Source organism: Mus caroli, unplaced genomic scaffold (assembly GCF_978045245.1).
Source record: "Mus caroli unplaced genomic scaffold, Mus_caroli_1 scaffold_11, whole genome shotgun sequence".
Lineage (NCBI taxonomy): Eukaryota > Metazoa > Chordata > Mammalia > Rodentia > Muridae > Mus > Mus caroli.
The window spans coordinates 112,470,527-112,493,308 of record NW_028227266.1 but is presented as its reverse complement, the minus strand read 5'-3'; the positions used below and the strand labels follow the sequence as shown (position 1 = coordinate 112,493,308).

General features: G+C 39.7%; 1 protein-coding gene across 24 annotated transcripts in view; it reads right to left on the bottom strand.

Annotated features, from left to right (window-relative positions):
* Positions 1 to 22,782, bottom strand: part of Clasp2 (cytoplasmic linker associated protein 2) — a 172,765-nt gene that overhangs the window by 110,138 nt on the left and 39,845 nt on the right. For 23 of the 24 annotated variants that reach the window (XM_085828098.1, XM_085828101.1, XM_085828103.1 and 20 more), the window contains one exon: positions 17,661 to 17,731. In XM_085828098.1, coding sequence (XP_085684224.1) covers positions 17,661 to 17,731 — 71 coding nt within the window. Of the gene's footprint in view, positions 1 to 10,509; positions 11,160 to 17,660; positions 17,732 to 22,782 lie in introns of those variants that run through there. The other variant, XM_085828118.1, reaches the window with a different exon arrangement.

Below are 22,782 nucleotides of genomic sequence, written 5' to 3'. Positions count from 1 at the left end.
AGGTGCAGTGCTGTCTGCATGACAAAGATTAAAAAGGTAAAGAGATGGAAATGGGACACATCAACAAAGATGGAGAAGGAAGAAGGGACAGAAACAGACAGGTGGGGAGAAGAAGGAAGACACCACGGGGCAAGGACTGAGAAGTGAAGGGATTGAAAGAGCTCTGCAGTCTGGGATCTGGTTCCACAAGTTTTCAAAGTTTTGAATTAATTTTTTTTAATGTCAATTCTCTAGTTAGAAGAAGCTCTTTATACAAATATATTTAGATGCATTCATAAATAAAAAACACTAGTTTGTGTTTTATTACTTAAGTGAGAGAGGATGAAGGATGACCATACTAGAAATAGCAATAAAGTTTTATTTCTCAAAAAAATCTGAGTTCCAGGACAGCCAGGGCTATACAGAGAAACCCTGTCTCAAAAAACCAAAAAAAAAAAAAAAAAAAAAAAAAAAAAAACCTCTGATACAAACTGTGGCAAAGCATGAACATTCCCCATATCTAGAAGGTAGGTATAAGGAAATCTGTCTTGTGTGCATGACTCTGCTATGGTCACTATGCTGCATAATAAAATAATTTTAAAGGTAAAAAAAAAACCTTTTTAAATTCCTATGTGTCACAAAAAAAATTAATCTCTCTCACACACACACTCACACACACACACACACACACACACACACACACACACACACTAGTTGAACCAAAGAGCAAGAAAAGTGAATAGTTTAGTAGGTATTAGGCTGTGTGGCCTGAACAAGACTTAGCCAAACAATAAACTGAATTTGGTTTAGGCAGAAAGAGAAAGATGCAAACAGAAGAGGGAGAAGAAGTCAAGGAAAAGGTGGACTACAGGAGGGGAGAAGAAGTCAAGGAAAAGGTGGACTACAGGAGGGGAGAAGAAGTCAAGGAAAAGGTGGACTACAGGAGGAATGGAGGAAGTCAGACAAAAAGAAAATATAGGAAAGGAAGGAAGGAAGGAAGACAGCAGAGGAGAAAAATCAGAGCACTGACAGAAGGAGCCCAAGCCTCCTCTGCAGGGGAGCACTGTTCTGCTGGGCTATAAGCCCACTCCCAGGCCCAGAGCTAAGAAAGCTCTGAAAAGCAGGCTTTATCTGGGCTTTTCTTTTTCAGTTTCTCTGTGTAGTCCTGGTTATCCTAGAACTCACTCCATATCTGCTGGCCTTTGCCTCCTAAGTGCTAGGATTAAGGCATGTGCCATCACCACCAGGTTCAGAATGAGTTTTTTAACATTCAAATTTATATCAGAAACCAGTTCTGACATTACTGATGAGATCATTACCAGACAGGCCAGATAGTAGTAAACATATGTATGACACATAAAATTGGTTTTAAAGTTTTGCTCTGAATTAGGTAAAAAGGCATGAATTGAACTCTACCTTCAAGTTTAGATTTTTAATACACATGTAAAGAAGACAGTCTATATGAAAAACAGGCACTTAGTTCTGGTAGCTATATAAACTGACAGCACAGGAAGGGTGAGTACTTCACAAATATAAACAACCCTAAAAGAAAATATCACAAAATTTGGATCTAAGCTTAACTACCTCTGTTTAACACAAACCAGTGCTTGAAGACAAGTTTCTTCACTCTTGGATGTTTTAGAATCCTTAATACAAATGCTCGGTTTTACTAATGAATATTTTCAGTACACAGATATAGATATTTTCTAATTGTTATTAGATAGTAAGTAAAACAGGGTTACTCCATAAGCATTAAATATCTGTCAACAGGCTGTTTGTTACTTCTCTGTTTTTATGTTTTATTGGCAAAACATATCCTGTGATGGGGCTGGAAAGACAATGATGCAGCAGTTAAGAGCATTGGCTGTACCTCCAGGGGACCAGGATTCCATTCCCAACACCCCAAGGCTCCTTGTAACCATCTGTAGTAAGTCCAGTTCCAGGGGATCAAACACCCTCTTCTGGCCTCTGCGGTTACTGCATGTACTGGATGCAGATGTACACACTCAGGCAAAGCACATGTACATGCACACACACATGCACACACACACACACACCCCTCCTATGCTACTTGCTATATTTTCCTTAGTTTTTCCAGCGTCAGAGACTTTTAAAGATAAACATCTGGGATAGCACCAGAGCAATGTGGTTTCATCATTCATGACAACTTGTTTGGAAGAACTTGCTGGAACACTGACTCTGCTTACACCACACTAAGTTGTTGGATACAGTATCTTATCTCCTGAAATTCTGTCCTTGTGGCTTTAGGCATTCGATATGGAATTATCAAGACTCAGAGTCCTTGACCTAAGCCTTCCAGACATCTCAGCTGCTGCCTAGAGTGACCATGTTTGTCTTTTAATTTCATTTGGTGGCAAAATCTAAACTAACCTAAACTCAGTTTATGGCAAAACATAATGAAACAAACATGAGTCTATTTGTTCTCTGTTCTTTTTATTCTACTCTGTGTAAATGTGCACACATTGACAAAAATTAAGAATATGCGTGGTTACAGGGCTCTACTGCCTTACGCCTGAAAGGGCTTGTTACATTAACATATGAAATGACTAAAAGGTACCCCCAAGGTTTCATAATCTTTTTTTTTTTTAATCTGGGTCTCACCGTGTACACTAGACTGGCCTCAAATTTATAATCTTACTGCCTCCATGTCCCACATCCTGGAGTCACAGGTGTATGCAATTGATACCAGTTTTCCCAGGATTTCCAGTAAGAATTCATACATTTTTTAAAAACTTTAATCAAACTCATATATACACACACACTATGCTTTTTTTTTCTTTAACTGAAGGCAGACCACAATTTCAAATGACTTTTAAACTTTTTTCTTTATGTTTAGTACAATACATGTACTCCACAGTAACTACATCTAATATATAAAACACACACAAAAAAAAAGTTACATTTCACAGGGCAAAAAGAGCAAGAAAAAAAAACCACATACATAGGTCTCACAGTATTAATTTTGTGTGGGTTTTCTTCAGTAAAACTAGTTCAATATGAACCCTCACTATCAGGGATTTGCATACCAGAAACGCACTCTACTTCATATTATCTAGTTCTTAAACCAAAGTTCCTCTTTCACTTGATGCTATATCCTTCCTTATTCTAATTAAAACAACAAGCAACAGGACTTTGGATTTCGGGGTTGTTATACTCTTGTATAGCCAGTGAGGTGCAATGAGCTTGGTCCTTACCTAATGGTGAATTATCAAGAGGGTTAGTAGACTGCTACACCATATAACTATACTACTCATGTCCATATAATTCTACTAATCGTGAGGAAACTCACAGGATGCTCTTTTGTCTCTCCTCTGTCCCCATAGGTTCTTTCCTGCTAAGTCTCTGTGTTGGTAATTCCTGTTTAACCCAGTCACTGTATGTCTAAAAGTCTTCTCTCCACTCCACAGCTTTTCTAAAGTGTTTCATCCATTCTTCATGTTAAGTATCCTCAAAATGCTTCTGAATTTCCAGTGCCCACTTCTGGCCTAGATTATCTCTGAGTTCCAAATCTATATATCCAACTACCTTTGACCTGCCCCTGAGGAAATCATCCCCTACTGAGATGTCAAAGGCACCTCCAGTTTCACACAGATGATTACACTAACACTATCTTTAAGTCTTCCCAGTGTGATAAATGACATCACTATTTTTGCTACTCAAGTTCAAAATGTGGAATCACACCGTATGAAATTCTCCCAGGCCCACCCACCAACAGTTCTTGCCCTATAGAACTCCCAGCAGTATAGGAAGCACACCCATTCCTCATTACTTAGCTGCTACTTCTAATCTAAGGCGGGATTTGTACCGCCTGTCTACAGCACTGGAACAGCCTCTTTACTAGTCTCTTGCATTGTATTCTTGGCCTCCTTTAAAACCAGGGTGATGATACCCTACAAAGAATTTCAATCAAAGGATATTGAAAGCAGAAACACAAAGGAAGCTACATAAAGAAAGGATATGGTTGATAACTAGACACACAAAGACAATCAATCATTCGTCCTCTGACAGAAATCCAAATCTGATGACACACCTCCTAATCTTTCCCACAACAGTTCTACCAACTGAGGACCAAACATTCAAATATAAGAGCATATGGAGACTTTTCATTCAAACCACCACAGTCACACATAACAGCACCACTGAAGAGTCTGTATCCACAAAACAAAACAAATCAGACTTAGTTTTGATCAGGCCATTCAAAGTGTTTTCAATTTTTAGAAAATACAATTGAAACAGGTACAGGTGTGATGGTACAGGCCTGTGATGGAGGCACTTAGGAGAGGAAGGCAGGAGGATCAGGACTTCAAGGTCATCTTCAACTACAAGAGACTTCCTAAAGGCCAAATACAACATGAACAAAGACAAAATTAAACAATCAAGCAAAGCACTAATATAATGAATCACCAAGTTGTAGTATAGAAAATGCTCACCGGAAAGGTGCTAAATAAATGCCACAAAGCGAGATCAACTCTCTTGCTGATAAGAGATGTAGCAGCCAACAACAGTGGGGAATCTAACTTGAATCCTACAGTAAACAAGCTGAAAAGAAGATATTTATAAAGCAACTGAGATCTAAACACTGAAATTATTAAAAAATTATAACTTAAATCACTATTTTCAAAATCCATACACAAAGAACCAATACTGTAAGCACAGTGTAAGAGCAAACATGTAAACTAAGGGCAGATTATATGAGGTAAGCCCCTAAAGACAGTCAGCACATTCCTACAAGATGCCTGTAACAGTCACGGATAAGTACTGGGGAAAGAACTATCAAAGCTGCAACTTGGATTTTTCCAACCTTTAGACACAGTCTTGCTGTGTAGTCCAGGCTGGACTTGCATTTGTGGAGAGCATCCTGCCCCCACCTCCCTGTGTTGGGATTACTTTATTGTGTCCAGCTACAAATCAGAATCCCAAGAATGTTTATGCTGTAGCATAAAAATTATTTACCTTGCAAAATTACAGAGAAATAACAGTGCCTAGGCCAGAAATAAATTCTAGCAGCCACTGAAAACCCATGGAAGGTTTCACTATTAAAACCCTCAACTCAGAATGCCCATGCGTATATGCAGTATATACATAAGCTTTCACAAAAATTGTAGGGTACACAGACACTTAGACACAGATACAGACAGACACAGACACAGTCAGTCTCAGTCCCACCCACCCCCTCTCAAGAAAAAAGGAACTACCGAAAAGGAAAATGAAAGGTTTTTTGGAACCATTCAAACTTTTATTTGCCAAAGTTAAAGGTTTGGATGACAAACTGAAGGATGTTTCTCAGGATGCAGGGTAAAGAGAAAGTTGAAAGAAAGCACACTAAAGGCACAGTGGAAGAACCCAGCAAGGCCAACTTGTAACTAGTAACCACTCTGTAAGGAGAGGCAGAAGCAAACAAAGGGGAGAAACATAATTAAAAAATAAAATAAAATAAAATAAAATAAAACAGGAGGAGCTGGGAAGAAACACACAGTGGGAAACTATTTTCTGTATGAGCCTGAGAGCCTGAGTACAAATCTGCAGGAGCCACCTACACAGTTGGACACAGTGGCAGTCTCTGTAATCCCAGATAGGAAGAATTCTCTCTGTAGCTCACATGTCAGCCTACCCAAAATGGGGGTTCTAGGTTCGGTGAGAAAAAAATAAGGTGGAGCGCAACAGAGAAAGACACTCAACAGTGAGTAACCTCTGGTCATGTCATCTATGTATGCACTCATGCACTCACACACAAGTACAACATACATATACACAAATATAAGAACAACAGACTGCTTCCCTGAGCTAAAATCAAAAACCTTTAGAAATAAAACCTAGTAAAATAAACAAAACAAGACAACAACAACAAAGCCTTTAATTTGCCCAACCGTCATAGCATATGCCTTCAATCCCAGCACTTGGGAGGCAGAGGCAAGTAGATTTCTGAGTTCGAGGCCAGCCTGGTCTACAGAGTGAGTTCCAGGACAGCCAGGCCTACACAGAGAAACCCTGTCTTGAAAAACAAACAAACAAACAAACAAACAAACAAAAAAGATATAACTGAACAATTTAAGATATATTTAAAAGTCTATGCTAGCTTTTTTCCCTTTGAATAATAGGAGGAAGGTTTTCTTTAAAGATTTAAGACCTTCAATAATTCAAGCAAGAGATAATCACAATTTGAACCGTACCTGGCATTAATAAAGTAACATGTCATGAAATATACTAAAGTAAATAGTAAACAAGGTTCATAAAAGTCAGAAATCTGTCACAAATTTTCAAGCCAGTAGTTGTTAAGAGGATCAAACCGTATCATTCTACAAATACAAAGAAGATATATAAACCTTTCAAGAGTAAAGTTCATTACCAATGTCAACTTTGAAATCGTGTTGCTCCTGGCATCCAACAGGTAAGCCGGGACTGCCTTAGGAACTCTGTGGTGTGTTGCACAGAGCTGTGCCGCACCCTGGCCGGCTGGCTAAGGCCAGCAGTGGCTACTTTAAGGGTGCTTTTTCTTTTTAGCCCGCTTGCTACTTTGAATCTTAGCGACCCCTACTTACTGTCTTCTGCCTCACAGTAATGCTAATGCTGCTGTTTTAGGGCATGGATAGAATGGGAAAGTCAGTCAACAGAGCAGAAAGAGGTGTGACTGTGTCACGTGGCCCTTTGAATACTCCCTGAAACGGTGTCTCTTCTTGGAATGTTCTGCACAGCACTGGCTTTCCTGAGTCTCAGGACCATCCACTTTTTTGATCCTTGTAATTTACTTTCTCTCCATACATTTATTTTTTTATCCTATCATTGATTTTAGTAGAAAATACTGGCCTTACACCATCAAGTAAAAGGCAGGTTTCTCCCCTGTGATTTACATCATACAATCCTAGTGTGTCATAAAAAAAAAAAAAAGTTCAAGAGCAAGGAAGAAGGATCTTTTCAGCATCAGTGTTCTATTCCTCTTAAACTAAATTTTAGACGAGTTACATGTGATCCTAGAAGCGAAAGGATGTCATGGAAGGGTGATCCCTAAAAGTGCTTTCTTTTTTTTTCTTTAAAAAGAAGATAGGATCTCACTACATTGCCCTAGGAGGTTTAGAACTCACTATATAGACCAAGCTGGCCTTGAGATCACAAAGCGTTTTCCTCCTGAGTGCTGGGGTTAAAGTTTGCCACCATGCCTGGTCCAGTTGTGTATATTCTTAAAATATTAATTTTTGAATAGACTATATTGAAATATAAAAAAATTAGGAAAAGTCCATTTGTAACAAAACCTTATTTCTTTCCAGCCATTCTGCAGGAACAACAAAAGGCCAAATTCCTTTCTCATGCTTCTGCGGCCAAATGCAGGCGTCAGTACCACATAATAATCCTACAGGTTTTTAATTAACCCTCTCTGATTTGACTGCCTAGAGCATAATATTACATAATTACTGAAATGTTTGGTTTTATGCTTTGGAATTAAGAATGAGACAACTAAAGTTAAAAACATCCAAAATCTACCCCCAAGAATTCACCAAGCAGTAAGTCATTCCAGGACCTCATAAATCTGAATTGACCTTAAAATAAAACCACCAATGACATCACTGGAATATCTAAAAATCAACCATAAACAAATAAAAAGTCAAATGATTTGGTCAAAGATGCCACAAGGTGAGACTAGGGAGATGGCTCCGTGGGTAAAGTAAATGTTTATTGTACAAATACTAAGCACTCAGCACCCACAAAAGAGCTGAGCATGGCACACAGCAAACCATATCTAAAGCTTCATTGCTATCTCTGGATGGCTGCAATGGATAGATCCCACAGGCTTCCTGGCCAATCAGCCTAGCTAAACAGTGAAGTCCAAGCTGACTGAGAAATACTGTCTTAGAAAATACGCAAGAGTAATGAAGAAAGGCACTAACCTCTGGCTTTCACATACACCTGTATAAGTAAGCAAATCAAATAAATAAAGCAAACCAAAAGGCGGCTAAGACACACACACACACACACACACACACACACACACACACACACAAGTCATATGAAGATGACTAGGGTTACCAGAAAGCAGCTATGTTGGATAATGTCTGAGATACTTTTCACTGATAGATATGATTGGAAAATTGTTTAAACAAGTAATAATAGCAAGCAATGAACTGAAAAGAATATTGGCTAGTAGGTACTACTGTTGGAATGTATATAATAACGTATTTTTGGAATATTGTTACAGCTAACACAATTTAAAGCAAGACTTTAAGTTCTAAAATGCTACTTACAGAGTATTTGGAGAAAAAATGCACATCTCTGTACTCACATAAACAGCCTGGGTAAAAGTGTCTGTCCCAGACCAACTTAGGAAAAATTATACATGGCAAAGGATGTAAACTTTTACTGAACGTGAAATGGTTATACTGTAATGTATATAGTGGAAGACCATGCAACAGTTTACACAGAAGAGGCAGAATAACACATGACAGCATGATAGTAACATACTTCATGTGATGAGCAGATATAGCAAATGTCAAAAGTATATTCAGAATGACTGCTTTCAAGGGATGTGCCTCAGCAGTAAAATACTGCACAGAGGAAGTGAGGCCCTGGGCTCCATTCCCCAGTCCCCACGCCTAACACAAATAAACAGCAATCAGCACAGAATTTGTTTGAAGGTTTATATATGAAAGCATATTTATGTTAAAGCATATAAAAGGCAGGAGACCTCACTGCATGAAGTATAAACAAGTTTACAGAGTTTTTGTAATATGATCATTTCAATTTTTAAAAGATGATATTGACACTACATTCATAGTTAAAATTTCTAAATGTGCAAATAGGAATAGAGCAATGAGATTGTGCATGGTGTTCACACACTCAAATTGTATGTGAGAAACTCATCACACTCAGTAATCATACCAAATGTTAAAACTATTCACTCTGACAGCCTACTGCCTTTCTTTATTATTCAGACTTTTAAGGTTTGTTTTAAAAGGTATATTTTAACCCAACAAAAACGTTACTATTTTAAGAAAGAAAATTAGTTGGAAACTTTACAAGAGGTCATTACTTTGAATGAAAAACAAAATCAATACATTCCTAACCTGTCTGAATTTATGTATTATTTAGAAAATAAAAACCAAGTAAACATATATGGACAGCCAAAAATAGGTAGAAAAAAATAAAATAAAACCTAGACATGGTTCAAAGCAAATGCAACATTCAGTTGCCTAAAAATTAAACATTTTCGTTGTTTAATCTTCCTAAGAAACTTGGAAATGCTCTTAAGTATGTGAGAAATTAGTTTAATGTTTTTACTTTAATTAATAAAGTATATCCAAGTTATTTACGTAAGACCATATAAAAGTTACATAAATTCTCAAAATCACTCATAACAATGTGTAATACAAAATGTAGTATCACATTTCTATTTAAATGTACATAAAATACTTTAAATGGCTATCAATAACAGCAACTTGGTAAGTTTGCAACCTATTCCTAATACTGCCAAGAGAACCAACTCTTGGAGGACAGAGGTCATAATCTAATCATAGGAAGACTGACATTAAGACTTAAAACCTAAAAATCCAAGCAAGGAATCATTAAGAACCTAGACACACAGAAATAGACACACAGATATACACCAGAAAAAAAAAGAGAAACAGAAAAGAGAAAAAACACTGTAGAACCTTACAGTCCCTCTGTACACATCTCTGATAATGATGCTATTATGAAACATATCTCAAAGCATCTTAATAAAAAGCACAAACAGTGTTAAGAAGGACAATAGCTGATACCCAGTTTGCTCTGTGCCCTGACCTGGAACACACCTTTCAGCAGGTCTTAGTTTCCTAATCTGTGAAATGGAAACACCAAATATCTGTGTAGTTCACTGGTCATTTGTGCCTGATGAGACAATGTATATAAAGTATATGAAAGTGCCTCTGAAAAGTATTAAATACTATCGAAATAGGTGTTTTTAAGATTGTCCTTACCAAAACACTAACAAAGGCAATGTGTGATCAAATTATGTCCTATATAAATTTCTTAAAGAATGTTTACTAGAGACACTGACAAACCACAAGCATACTAATTAGTACAGTATCCATGGCAAGCCATTTTGCTTCTCTAAGTATTTTATTACCACGGAATTGAAATTCTGTCAAATACAACAGGAAAGATGTCAAGCTAGCTAATCAAACCTCCCTGCCTAAATCTGCCATTGCTCCAAAGGCCACATTCTCCCTCCACAGCTCCTGTACACATTCCCTGACCCTTCCACTACCCTTTCGTGACCCAATACCAAAGACTGAAAAAGCCGTGCTAGGGTTGCAAGCTAAATCCCACCTTATGTTCGCCAGACCCCACACTGACACATCAAGAGAAAGACACCAAAAAACAAAAAAACAAAAAACAAAAAAACCATATACAGCAAAAATACACACAAGCACGTAAATGTCCTTCATTCTGAGGGGAAATACATCTCTCACATAGCAAACAATCATCACCCTAAAACCAAGTGTTTAACATAGCACAACAAGAAAAAGAAATCATACTCACCATCTCCCATAGCCATTCAGATGGTCCAGGGAGCTCTCTCAAACCAAAAGGTCAAATATCACAGCAAAATATGTGTAGCTTAGTGCCTGCGCCACTGGGCTCGGCCTGCAGCCTACAGGCACCGGGAGCACTGTGTGACCCAGGCCGCGCTGCAGCTCTGCACCGCAATAGCCAACAGCTGCTACTCCACTTCAAAATAAAAGTCTGGGGTCTTGCTGAAAACCCTCGTTTTTGTAGCGGACCCTAGCAGGGCTTGATCAAAATTATTCTTTAGCTGCACATATGCTGTTAGGTACACGTTGTGATATTTCTCCTTGTAACGGATGCCTGAAATTTAATCTAAGAAAAGCTCTGGGAGCCAATAAATGTCATCCCACTCGGGGACTTTTAATGCAATCATCAAAACACAAGGCATGTGTTCAGCAATCATTTTCTGCTTCCCTAAAGATATCCATGTAATCAGTAGCAATCACATGATCTGATGGATTAGCTGGTTTGCACCTTTTAAAAAAGGTTTTCATCCTTTGGTCATTACCTTTTAATATTTACAACAGAAGCACGCTACAAGTGCACAAACAGGAATAGCCCAGTTTCCATGATTTAACTGCTCTCATTATGCAGGAAGCGTTCTGGTTCTGGCTGCCGTAAACAAATCACGTCAAAGACAGCCCATCAAAGGCAGCTCTGTGCACGGACAGTAGGGCCACACGGAACAAAGCTTGCTTCTGGTGAAGACAGAACTTGCCAGTGCGCAGCTGCAGGGGAGCTAAGCACCCTCTATCCAGGCTGCAGAGACATCACAGGATTACCAAGCTCTGAGAAGGCCTTGGGGCTCATGGCCACAGAGAGACATGTTCTTAAATCAACCTAGGAGAAGTGCTTCTCTGCTCACTACCAAAGAGCATGCTATGAAAATACACGAGACTAGATTGGGAGTTATGCTGCAGCCTCACATAAGCTGAATGCCACAGTAATTTTAAAGTCTAAGTCCTATGCTTTCCTTTACTGTCAGCCTCTGAGATAAATAATTCTCTTCCTGGTAATTGAGTCAGAGAACCTGGAAATGACTCTACTGTGATTATAAGGCAAACTGTACTTGGTCCTACAAGCACATCAGACAAAACAGTGTTTTCACAATGAAGGAAAAAGAAACAGTTGCAGCCAACAGCAAGGTTAGTGTTTACATCTCTGTTAGGATACTAGGAGATTGTCTAGAAAGCTCCATGACAACACCAGGTCCTGCCACAAGCACAGAGCACCACAATTTAGTCTTTTCCTCCGACTGGTGTTGGCTCCTTCCAGACACAATATGCTTATTTTTCATTCCATTTTCCTTCTAACAGTGAAGTTAATTCTTGTGTACTTAAGGACTCTGCCAATTTGCTTTTTTGTAACATGAAAATTAAAGTCCAGCTTCTTAAAATCCCCAGAAAAAAACAAATGTGCATATCTCACTATTTTCTAAACCAAATGACATATGTCCAAATCGGATGATATTATTTAGTGTTCTTGACTCTGCTCAACTAGTTCTTTTAAAAGTCAAAGAATTTAATCAGAGCTTCAGTCAAGAGCACTGCACTGCAATGGCAATTATGGAAGAAACCAAAGGTGAAACAAAAGAATAATGTACAACCATACACCAGGACCCACACAAAGAACAACAAAAACAGGCTTTCTCTGAACAGTCAAGCCAAGAAAACAGTGTCACTCCATGCCACCCCATGTACATGTCCTGTTCTAGACCAAAACGCTGCATGGGCTCCGACTTCTCTACCTCTAGGAGCCTATCAAAGGCTCTCCTGATCTATCAGACACTGGCTGCACAATTCTCTCACGGGTTCAACATACCACAAACATGGTCTCCTCTCCTGACTGAGCTCCAGGAAGCCCTGGTCTCTCTTTGTTTTACAATCAATCAAGTCCTTCTCACCTCTGGGCTTTCATAGTCATTATTTTTTTTTCTACCTGACAACTATTCTTTGACTGGTTATTCTAAGCTATCAAGTTTCAACTAAAATATGATACTTCTCTTGAGAGAAACTGACTTAACATCACTGAATTACTTATAGTTTCAGTATTCTATTTTCTTCTCATAATGACCACTCAAGATGGTGACTCTTTACATCAATCCCCTGGGTTTATTGCTTATATTTTTCATCACAAACACTCTAAATCACTAGACTTGCTGTTCTATTATTGCAGTCTCAGACAAAGACATTGTTTGCTATAATTGCTATAGTTTCTGGTCACAGACTACCACGTGGAACAAATTTAAAACTCAAGCTATCTCTGAAAAACCCAAGATATTATCCCTTAGGTAGGGACACCATGTAAGAAAGAAGAGGTAGCATCATCCCACTATGCAAATGACCCATTTCCCCACATCTTCACAGTGAACACTTATTTTGTCCTAAAATATTTCTGATCTCGGTAATTTTACTCCTTTAGTTTGAATATGTGATTAAAAAATCAGCAGAGAGTGGAAAACTCTGTGGGACAAAAAAATGTACAGAAATAAAAGCTGAATTAACTTTCATCACTAAATTACATTTTTCTACAAACGTCTGGTCTTCCTAGTGAGTGTGGCCTATAAAAATATTCCCATTGCTCGGCTAACAACCGCTTTAGCGCTCCTGGGTACTGGACTGACAGCTCTGGATACAGGGGACACTCTCACTGAGCTCGAGCCCCAGCCCCCAGTTTGCATTTCTCAGACAAGCCCTGACCTTGAGCCCCTGCTCCCACAGCCCCACAAGGAGCTGATGGCAGCCTAATTCATCTGTTGGGGTATATATAAAATGAAGCAGAGTTGAAATCTTTATAGAAGTATTAAATATAGATTTTAAAACAGAAGTGTTACTAGACAAAAAAAGTTGCTTGGGAAGAAAGACACACCTGAAAGCATGGGAGTGGACTTCTCAAAGTATCACCAACAAATAAATAAATTATATATATATATATATATATATATACACACACACACACACACATATATATATATATATATATATATATATATATATATATATATAATTACATACATACAAATTATTCAAGTATCCTGAGTTACCATAACTTTTCTCATTAATAAAAGTGGAAATATTTTTTTTCATTTAATGATTTCCCATTTGGCAGCAAGGTCTTTAGGAAAAATGCAAATTTCACAAAGCAGGAATACCTGTATCTTCCCCATTGCTAACTGTGAGCACACTATGTATGTTTCACAAGGAACATAAGTCTCCTACAGTGGTTCCAGGAAACACTAAAGGAGACCTAAAGTATTGATAGTGAAGGTGGAAAAAGCAAGCAAGCAGGACACAGTCCATGTATCAGAGTTAGAAACGACTGATTAATAAGAAGAGGAAATCAAGTCACGCTGCAACTTGTGGACGACTGGAACTGAGGAAGAGACAGGTTAGGAAGAGAACAGAGCCAGGACTGGGCACGTGTCTAGTTCTAAATCATGTGAGGTACAAATCAAGGCCTTCTACAAAGAGCTATAAGCCAGCTAGGGCCATGTGAGTAGCTATAAGGGATAGGGGATGGGGGGGGGGGGGCAGGGAGGTACAAGGGGTTGTGGGGAGAACACGAACACATGAAGCAGAACACAAACAGGATTGTTTCTGGACAATATAACCCTGAAATCCAAAAAACAATGTCATCCAGATCACAGACTTCCAAAAGTGGAGAGCAAAAGAGAGATAAGCGACAGCAATGGCGATGTTCTGTACTGGGAGTCGGCAGCACAGAATTTGCTGGTCTCTGGCCTGGCCTAGACTAGGTCAGTGAGAGGGGGTGGGGAGGAGGCAAACGGAATGGGGAGGGGGAGAGGGAGAGACAGACAGACACACTGAAATTCATTCATTCATTTACTCATTTCAATTTATTTTTTATATTATGTGTGTGCATGTGTTCCTCAGTGACAATTTATAAGTACAGTGTCCAAGGAGTCCTGAAGAGGGTGTCAGATCCAGTCTAGATTCTAGAGCCTAGAACTTGAGTTACAGGCAGTTTGTAAGACACCTGATATGGGTGATGAGCATTAAATTCAGGTCCTCTGAAAAGTAGCAAGCAATCTTTAATTGCTAAGTCACAGTTAAACCTTCTCTCCAGTCCCCAGGTCCAGTTAACAAGTTTTCTTAACAAGTGTAAGTCCACCTAGAATTTATCAGTGAATTTAAAAATGATTCAAATTAATAAAGTTGTTTTTTGTTTATTTTTGAGGTGAAGTTTTTGATAGCTCAAGATGATGAACTCCTGATTCTCCTGTCCCTACTCTGAGGTCCTTCTTTAAAATACAAAATACAGCAGCACTGACTCAGTCGTTTAGAGCACTCGCTGCTCTTGCAGAAGAATCCCGGTGTTTCCAGCAACCCACACGGCAACTCAAGTTTCAGGGGCTCTGATGACCTTTTCTGGCCTCTGTGGGCTGCACACGCATGTGGTGAGCACATACACAAGCAGGGAAAATACACTATCCATAAAAATAAATCTTAACAAGGAAAACCCCAAGTATAGGGCTAAAGAAGCAGCTCAGAGGGTGAGTACATTACTGTTATGAACAAGGCTCAGAGTCTGAACCAGCACACGTACATATACATGCATGCTTGCCCCGGCTCGCTCCTTCTCCCTCCCCCTCTCTAACTTTCAATACATCATCAAAGTCTTCCGAGAGCATTAGTCCCCTCTCTGCTGCATTCAAGTCAATTTCTGAAACTCTGGATGTGAAATTGCCCCGCACAGACTTCTTCTAAACTCTTGGTTTTCACCTGCTGCTCATCAGAAAATACTGCTCAGTAATGAGCCTCAGTATCCTTCATTGCCTATGTCAGACAAGTGTGCCGGGCAAGCCTTAGGAAGCCAACTGCTCCAACCCTCACATACCAAGGGAACGTGGGAAGAGAGGTGAGGGGAACTCAGACACCTGGTAATTCTTATTTCACCCAATTCACCGACCCCGCTCAGCCAGAGACTCAGGAGGCTGCTACCAACCGAGAGAGAACAGCTCAGGGCAGCCCAGTTTCAGACACTGAGGACCGGTGTGTCAGAGAAGATACATGATTGTCACGTGCGTCACTGAAGGGAGTGCTGTTTAATGCACTCCTGTCCACACTCCATAAGAGCCAGGTGTTCTCTGACCCCCTGGGACAGAGACCTCCCTCATGCTTACAGACAGCACATCCCAGGCCCGGCAGGAGACACCACCATTCTGACACAGACTCCTCACTGGCATCAACCTTTTGCCAAGAATTACAGCTAAGCAAGTGACATTTTGTATTGCAGGATATTTGATCACACTGTGAACCCAGAGATTGTGTTGTTTACTGGAAAAACCTGTTTCTAGTTGTGGTGTGGCTCAGCCTTAGCACACATCTTTAATCCAAGAGCTTTCTGTTTGAATATCGTAAACAGGATTAAATAAAGTCAACCATGGGTCAAGGGTTGGAGCAAGCAACTAGTTCACAGGAAGTGAGTATCAGTTTATTAAAGAAAAATGTAGGGCTGGAGAGATGGCTCAGAGGTTAAGAGCACTGACTATTCTTCCAGAGGTCCTGAGTTCAATTCCCAGCAACCACATGGTGGTTCACAAACATCTGTAATGGGATTCGATACCCTCTTCTGGTGTGTATGAAGATAGTCAAAGTGTACTCAAATACATGAAATAATTTTTTAAAAAAAGAAAAAAGAAAAAAGAAAAAAACATAGGAGATGCACAGGAAGTAGAAGGGAGGGACACTCAGTTTGAAGAAGGTTTTTTGAGATGTCGTGAGAGAGGGGCATTCCTGATAGGACATCAGCTGAGGAGGAAGGTCAGCTGGGTGCTTTCTCTGCCTCTCTGAGGTAGCAGGCTTTCATCCCAGCAACTGGCTCCTCAGTCTTCATTGGTAAAATTGAACAATTGATATTTTGTTTAAAAAAAAACAAAACAACACAACATTGTACAGTCATCCCTCCATAGTAACAGGACTGGTTCCAGGAATCTAGGGATGCTCACGTCTTTCTTACATAAAATGATGTAAATGTGAGATAACCTAGGCATGTTCTAGTTATAAGCAAACAATGTGGCACACACAAGCATGCTATGAAAACCCCAAGTTACAAAATTTAACAATTCTTCCTTTTCCTGCTGTTCTGGTTTCACAGACACCAACCAAGATAATGACTAGACCAGTTAGGATGCCGTTCTTAGACACCTTCTATTCAAAGAAGAGATGTGAGAAACAGCTGTTTGAGTGAGAACTGGTACCAACAAAGTCAATGTGTGCTTGGGACCTATGTTTAAATTAAGGTACACATGACCTTCGTAACACCAAATTGTCACCACACCTGACTCCCTGCAATATAACCAACCCTGACCTCAAGTGAACACAGAGAGAAAAGCCTAAATGATGTTTCCCTATTGTATGGCTTTAACTTCATACAACAAACTTTCCTCCAATATCAGTTACTCTATCAAGCTAACCCATTGTCTAATATGAAGCTGTTTTCCCACTTGAGGAAAAAAAATGTATCATCTTTAGGAACAGAATATATTCTTCACATATGTGGCTAATGAATAGGTAGATGCTATTTGATAAGACTACAAACACAACTTATCAACATTATAAAAAGAAAGGAATCACAAATCAAATGTCAACTTATCTGTGGACACAGACACTAATTCCAAACCTCCCTAAACTCATTCTATTTCAGCAGACAAAGATGACCACTGTAGCACAATTCCCGTTGTTTCTTCACCAGTACTGTCTCTCAGACTTGGCACACTGAGGAAAAGGGACAACTGCCCCCCACAGTGTCTGCTAAAGGCAGCAAGATGAAATAATTACTCTGACTATAAGAACACACTACACACATGGAACAAGCTCAAGAGGGTTATCAACCTTCAAGTACAAAGACAAAAAGTAAGGCCAGAAACATTATCCCTTTATACTACAATCTCATTATGAAACCTTCACGACTCCAGTGATGCGGATAAGATGTAGATCCAGGATAGAAGAGTCCACTGCTATACCTTAGCTAAGTTTATAAGCTACAAAAACAAAGCTTTTGAAATTAGAGATGCATACTTGGCTTGAAAACAAACTTGTATCCAACACTTCACTGAGTCATCTCAGACATGTTTAAGAGCTGACGAACTTAATTACTCTTACCTTTGCAGACGCTCAAAATCATACCGCCAGAATTCTGAACTTCATCAAATTTGGCAAGTATCATTTCTAATCTAGGAATAAAGAATAAATTGTTTTTAGATAGAGATGAACATAAACAATTCCTTTACCACATCTCTTGGAAAAAAAGAATCTAGGGCTTTGTCTTATTATTTCTACAAGTGACTCAAAAAAGAAGACTCAAAGGCCACTCTCTTCCCTCATGAGAAGTCAAATACAGACCTTTCTATGTATGGAGTTAGCTGACAAACAGACAACTCTCATACAAAGCAATTTCATAAAATTGATTTCTCCAAGTCCAGCAAAAAACCTTTTCTAGTTCCATCTTTGTAACAAACCCACTCGGACATTTTTCAGGAGCTTGTGAAACTCCTCTAAGGAGATGAAAGGCAGAGCCGAGCTGAAGAAAGGGCGCTGCTGGCACACCTGCAGCGAGGCTCTCCTGAACGACCTGCCTCCCACAGCACCATGTCTGCTAACTTTCTACACTCCTTCCACACTTCAACTAATGCTTAAAAAAATAAAAACAAAAAACCCACAAAACACATTTCCTTTCCTGTTTGTTCTGGGGTTTGTTTTTTTTTTGGGAGGGGGGTTGTTTTGTTTTTGTTTGTTTGTTTGTTTGTTTTTCGAGACAGGATTTCTCTATTTAGTCCTGACTATCCTGGAACTAACTCACTCTGTAGACCAGACTGGACACAAGATCCCTCTGCCTCTGCCTCCCAAGTACTGGGATTAAAGGCATGATCCACCACTGCCTAGCAAAACACACATTTATTAGAAATAAAATGCATATTCAATACAGAATGAAATTTGGAATACAAGCAGGGAGGAAAAAAAATACCAACAGGTAGATGTGCCCTTACATATAATTTCAGTCATCTCCAGAGTAGTAAGCATACATGCAATATAAGCCAGCTATTGTACTACATTGTTAAGGTGACAGTAACATACTCCCCAATCAGAACATGATCCATCATCAGAACACGGTGTTCATTTTAAGAACGATGGAACTTGGTGTATGGTTGACACACGCTGTGGCTGTGGTCTCCACAAATGCTGAGCTACAGACATGGAGTCAAGTATGCTGTCATCCAAAAACATCTTAACTGAAAACAGAAAAAAAACTTAACTAACGTCTTTATTTGGTATGTACATTATAGACAATTTTAACTTTTATATTCAACTAGACTTGCAATATTTACATCATAATCTCCAGGACAATCTTTGGGACTCTCTCCAAGAAAAGTAAACGCCAAATTCTAACCTCAAACTGCTATGTTTACAGAGAGAGAAACAGAAGAGAAAGAGATGGAATAGGGAACAACAAAGCTCCTTTTCTGGAGGTAGCAGGAGTAATCTCATCAAACACAACAGAACCATGCTTCCAAAATGATCCACCTTCAAACAGTGATTGCGTTAAGTTTCTAATGTGCGCCATGCTGGGACTTACTTTCCTGAAGCATTTACATTCACATCGATCTTCCTATGGGATAAACGAAATCTTGCCATCAACGCTTTACTGTATTTAGTTTGCTTTTTCTTTAACTTTCTAACCTACTATTCTGAGTTATTCTCAAATTCATGATACATATTTGGGAAAGGAAGAGAACCATAATTCCATGGGTTTTAACTGCCAAATTTTTATCTGTGGCTTACTTTTACATTTCTTTCATAGTTGTATTTTCTAAAACATTGGTAAAGTCTTGATCCACATCTTGCCATTTCTTACTTATAAAGGAAAATGTTGGAAATGCCAATACCTATTTAAGAAATAACTAAATGTCTTTCATGGGCAACACTAATTGGACTTGTGGTTTTGGGTTTTGGAGGGAGGGGAGAAGGGTGGGAGGGTGGACCTGGGAGGAATGGGAAGCAAGTGTGACTGAGGTGCACTGTGTGAAATTACCAAATAATCAATAAAAATATTATGGAGGGGAGGGAAGGGGGGAGGGGAGAGAAAAATATATTTTTTAGCTAAAAACCCCTTAGGAACTCCTTATAAAACAATTTCTAAACCATACCCTCACCTCCAACCCCAACAGATCCAACAAGTACAGTTTATGTATCTACAGATGAAAGACACGGGTCACTTCATCTACAACACAGGACCTGCCACAGCGTTGAGCAGACACTGAAGTAGGTAAGGTGTGGGCATGAGATGCACGGGAACACTGGAACTGGAAGCTGACTCCTCAGAAGCAGTCCAGACGGGCCAAAGACAGGAAGCAAAGGGTTTAGGTTTGAGGACAAAGCAGAATAACAAGGCTGTGAGGAACGTGAGACTGCATGAAGAGCCAGCTGGGTTCCCACAGCAACACTAAAAGAAAAAGAAAAAAGCCTGACACCAACACTCTTCTAAAAATTAGGAAAATGGGAATAAAAAATGTAAGACAAAAAGCTCAAAGTGAGCCTGGTGGTGGGTGCATGCCTGTAATCCTGGCACTTGAGAGACAGAATGCAGGAAGAAGGCAAGTTTCAGCTATCAGTGAGTTCAAAACCAATCAAGGCAGAAGAACCTGTCTCAATAAATAACATACAGGAAGTTTGGAAGAGAAAAGGAGCTCGAAGGGAACTATAGTGAGGCAATAAAACACAGAGCAAGGAAGGGAGGCACAGGCAACAGCACTGAGCAGCAGCAGCAACTGAGACCGACCGCTGGAGAGTACAAGAATCTCCAGGAGCCACGAGAGGGCAGGAGAAAGGGGAACCTCCAAAGGCTTAGGCCTAGGCCGGGCTGGGAGACGGGCAAGGGCTTACTTTACACCTTCACCTTGCTGCAAACCTCACTTTCCTCCTTGTGCTCTTCTAGTCTCTCCTTGTTCTCCCTTCTTCCCAATCACTCTCCTTCAACAACCTTCACAGGAAACCACATTTCCTGTGGATTTATTTCCTTGGTATTTATTTAAAAATATTTAGTCTCCTATTCAAAACATTAGCAAAGATACACTTTATAGCAAATACAAGCACAGCATAAGTTCCCACACAGATCCCATTCAAGACTCCAACCCTCACCATTAAGCTTCAAACACGTATTTTAGAAATTTTTTTTGAGACAGGGTCTTAGTGTGCAGCCACAGCTGACCTGCCACTCCCTATAAAGACCAGTTTGGCCTCAAACTCAAACTCCACTTGTCTCTGCCTTGTGGTTGCCAAAATGAAAGGCAGTTAATTCTTAACAGAACATCTTTACATACATAATTTAAAGAAAAAAGAAGCAAAAAGTGGAAAGAAGGCTCTAAAACACTTTAAATAATTGTGTGTGATTAGCAAATTAAATGGAAGAAAAACACAACAAAGACATGGGTGTCCAAAAGAACAAAGCACACCAAGAGCACAGAGAAACTAGAGGAAGGTTCAGATTTACAGGCTAAGAAAGACAGAGATGGAAAAGCAACTGTACTGTAAGTGCAGTCCCAGTTCCCAGGTGAGGATAATATATTAAAGTTAGGTGTTCAGAGCACATCTTCTTTGGGCATTACCAAGACAGACTTCAATATATGCTTCATTGCCTGAAGTGTGTCTTTCAAAGCTGGAGTATAGCTCAGTGGTAGAATATCTGTGTTGCATGTGTGAGGTCTTGGGATTTATCACCAGTATCACAGTAAAAGAAGATGAAATTACAACTCAGTAGTTTATAGAATATTCCCCGAGTAGTATAACTATTGTTACAATTTTTACATTTTTATCATCTCAGTGAACACCCACACACCCGTTAGCAGTAGCTGTTCCCCATTTCCTCACTTCTCCCCGTCCTAGGCCATCTTTAATCCACTTCCTGTTGCTGCAGACCGTACATCACTTAGGAGTTACCTCATCAGGTCACTTTATTCAAATGCAATCATAAGAATGTGGAGCTGTTAATGATGGGTTCTTCATATTCCACTGCATGGATTTACTGCATGGATTTGAATATCCAATCATTCGCTGACAGATGTGTGGGCGAGAGGTATTTCCATGGCTTTGTGCTGTAACTAATGCAGTCAGGAACACTCACATAGAGGTCTTTGTAGAGACGTGTTTGTCTTGCTCGTACAGCTATGAATGGAACTGCTGGGTCATGTGATGGCTCTATTGTTGACATTCTGAAGTTATAATAAACTCTTTTCCCACGCACGGTAAACTTCCTGCCCCTCTTCAGCAATACTCCCTGTGCCTTAGCTTAGGTGTAAGAGCGGCTCTGTAGCTGCATTTCTGCACTGGGACTAGGCTCCACGACGCTGCATTTGATTAGTTACAGTTTTCTACACTGGTCTCTGACTGTTGCAAAGGGAAGTTTCTTTGATGAGGGGTAGGGGACTACATTCGTATATGAACATAAGGACAATTATTTGGAATGTACTCAAGATTATGCTAGGTTAGTAAAGTGGTGGGTATAGGTTCTTCTCCAAGCTCCAGGACTTCACTGGCCGTGGGAAGCTGGCTAGGTTTCCAATACCAGGCACAATTTCCCTCTTGTTGAATGGGTTTTAAGTTCAATTAGAGAGCTGTTGCTGACTGCCCCGGTATGCATGGCACTACTGAATCCTTGGGGCTATTGTGTCCTTCTGCTCATTGTTGTGGTTCATAGACATCACAGCGGGGTGGGAATGTTGGTTGACTCCTTTCCTTGAAAGCTGTATGGGGCCTTGTGGTACCGAGAAAACTATTCCTCAGGGAGGGAGCTTTCAGATGAGTTCCAGTGAAGGGTCTACCTGGGCCTAGTGCCTGACAGTGTGTTGTGCATTCACAATAGGGACTTACTTTCCTCCTCTAGGGGGCAAAATAAGGACTACAGCAATAACCTGTAATGTTTCAGGAGTCTCTTGGACAACTTTGGCCAATAATTCAAAGGAAGGCTTCTCATGTCTGGTGTTGGGAGTTTTCATTGGCTCTTAGACTTAAACTATGTCTGCATATTCATACAGACTTAGCACATAATACAGGTTTTTTTTTAGATAGATCGCTAATTCCCCACACACATTTCTCCCATTCAGAGCACTTGAACCCTGCTGTCCCCTCACTGTTGCTCTACCTCTACCTAACCTCTCCTCTAACAATGGTCCCTTTTTGCTTTGCTGTTTTCTGCAGGTACTCCAAGATATGTGTACACACTTGAAAATTT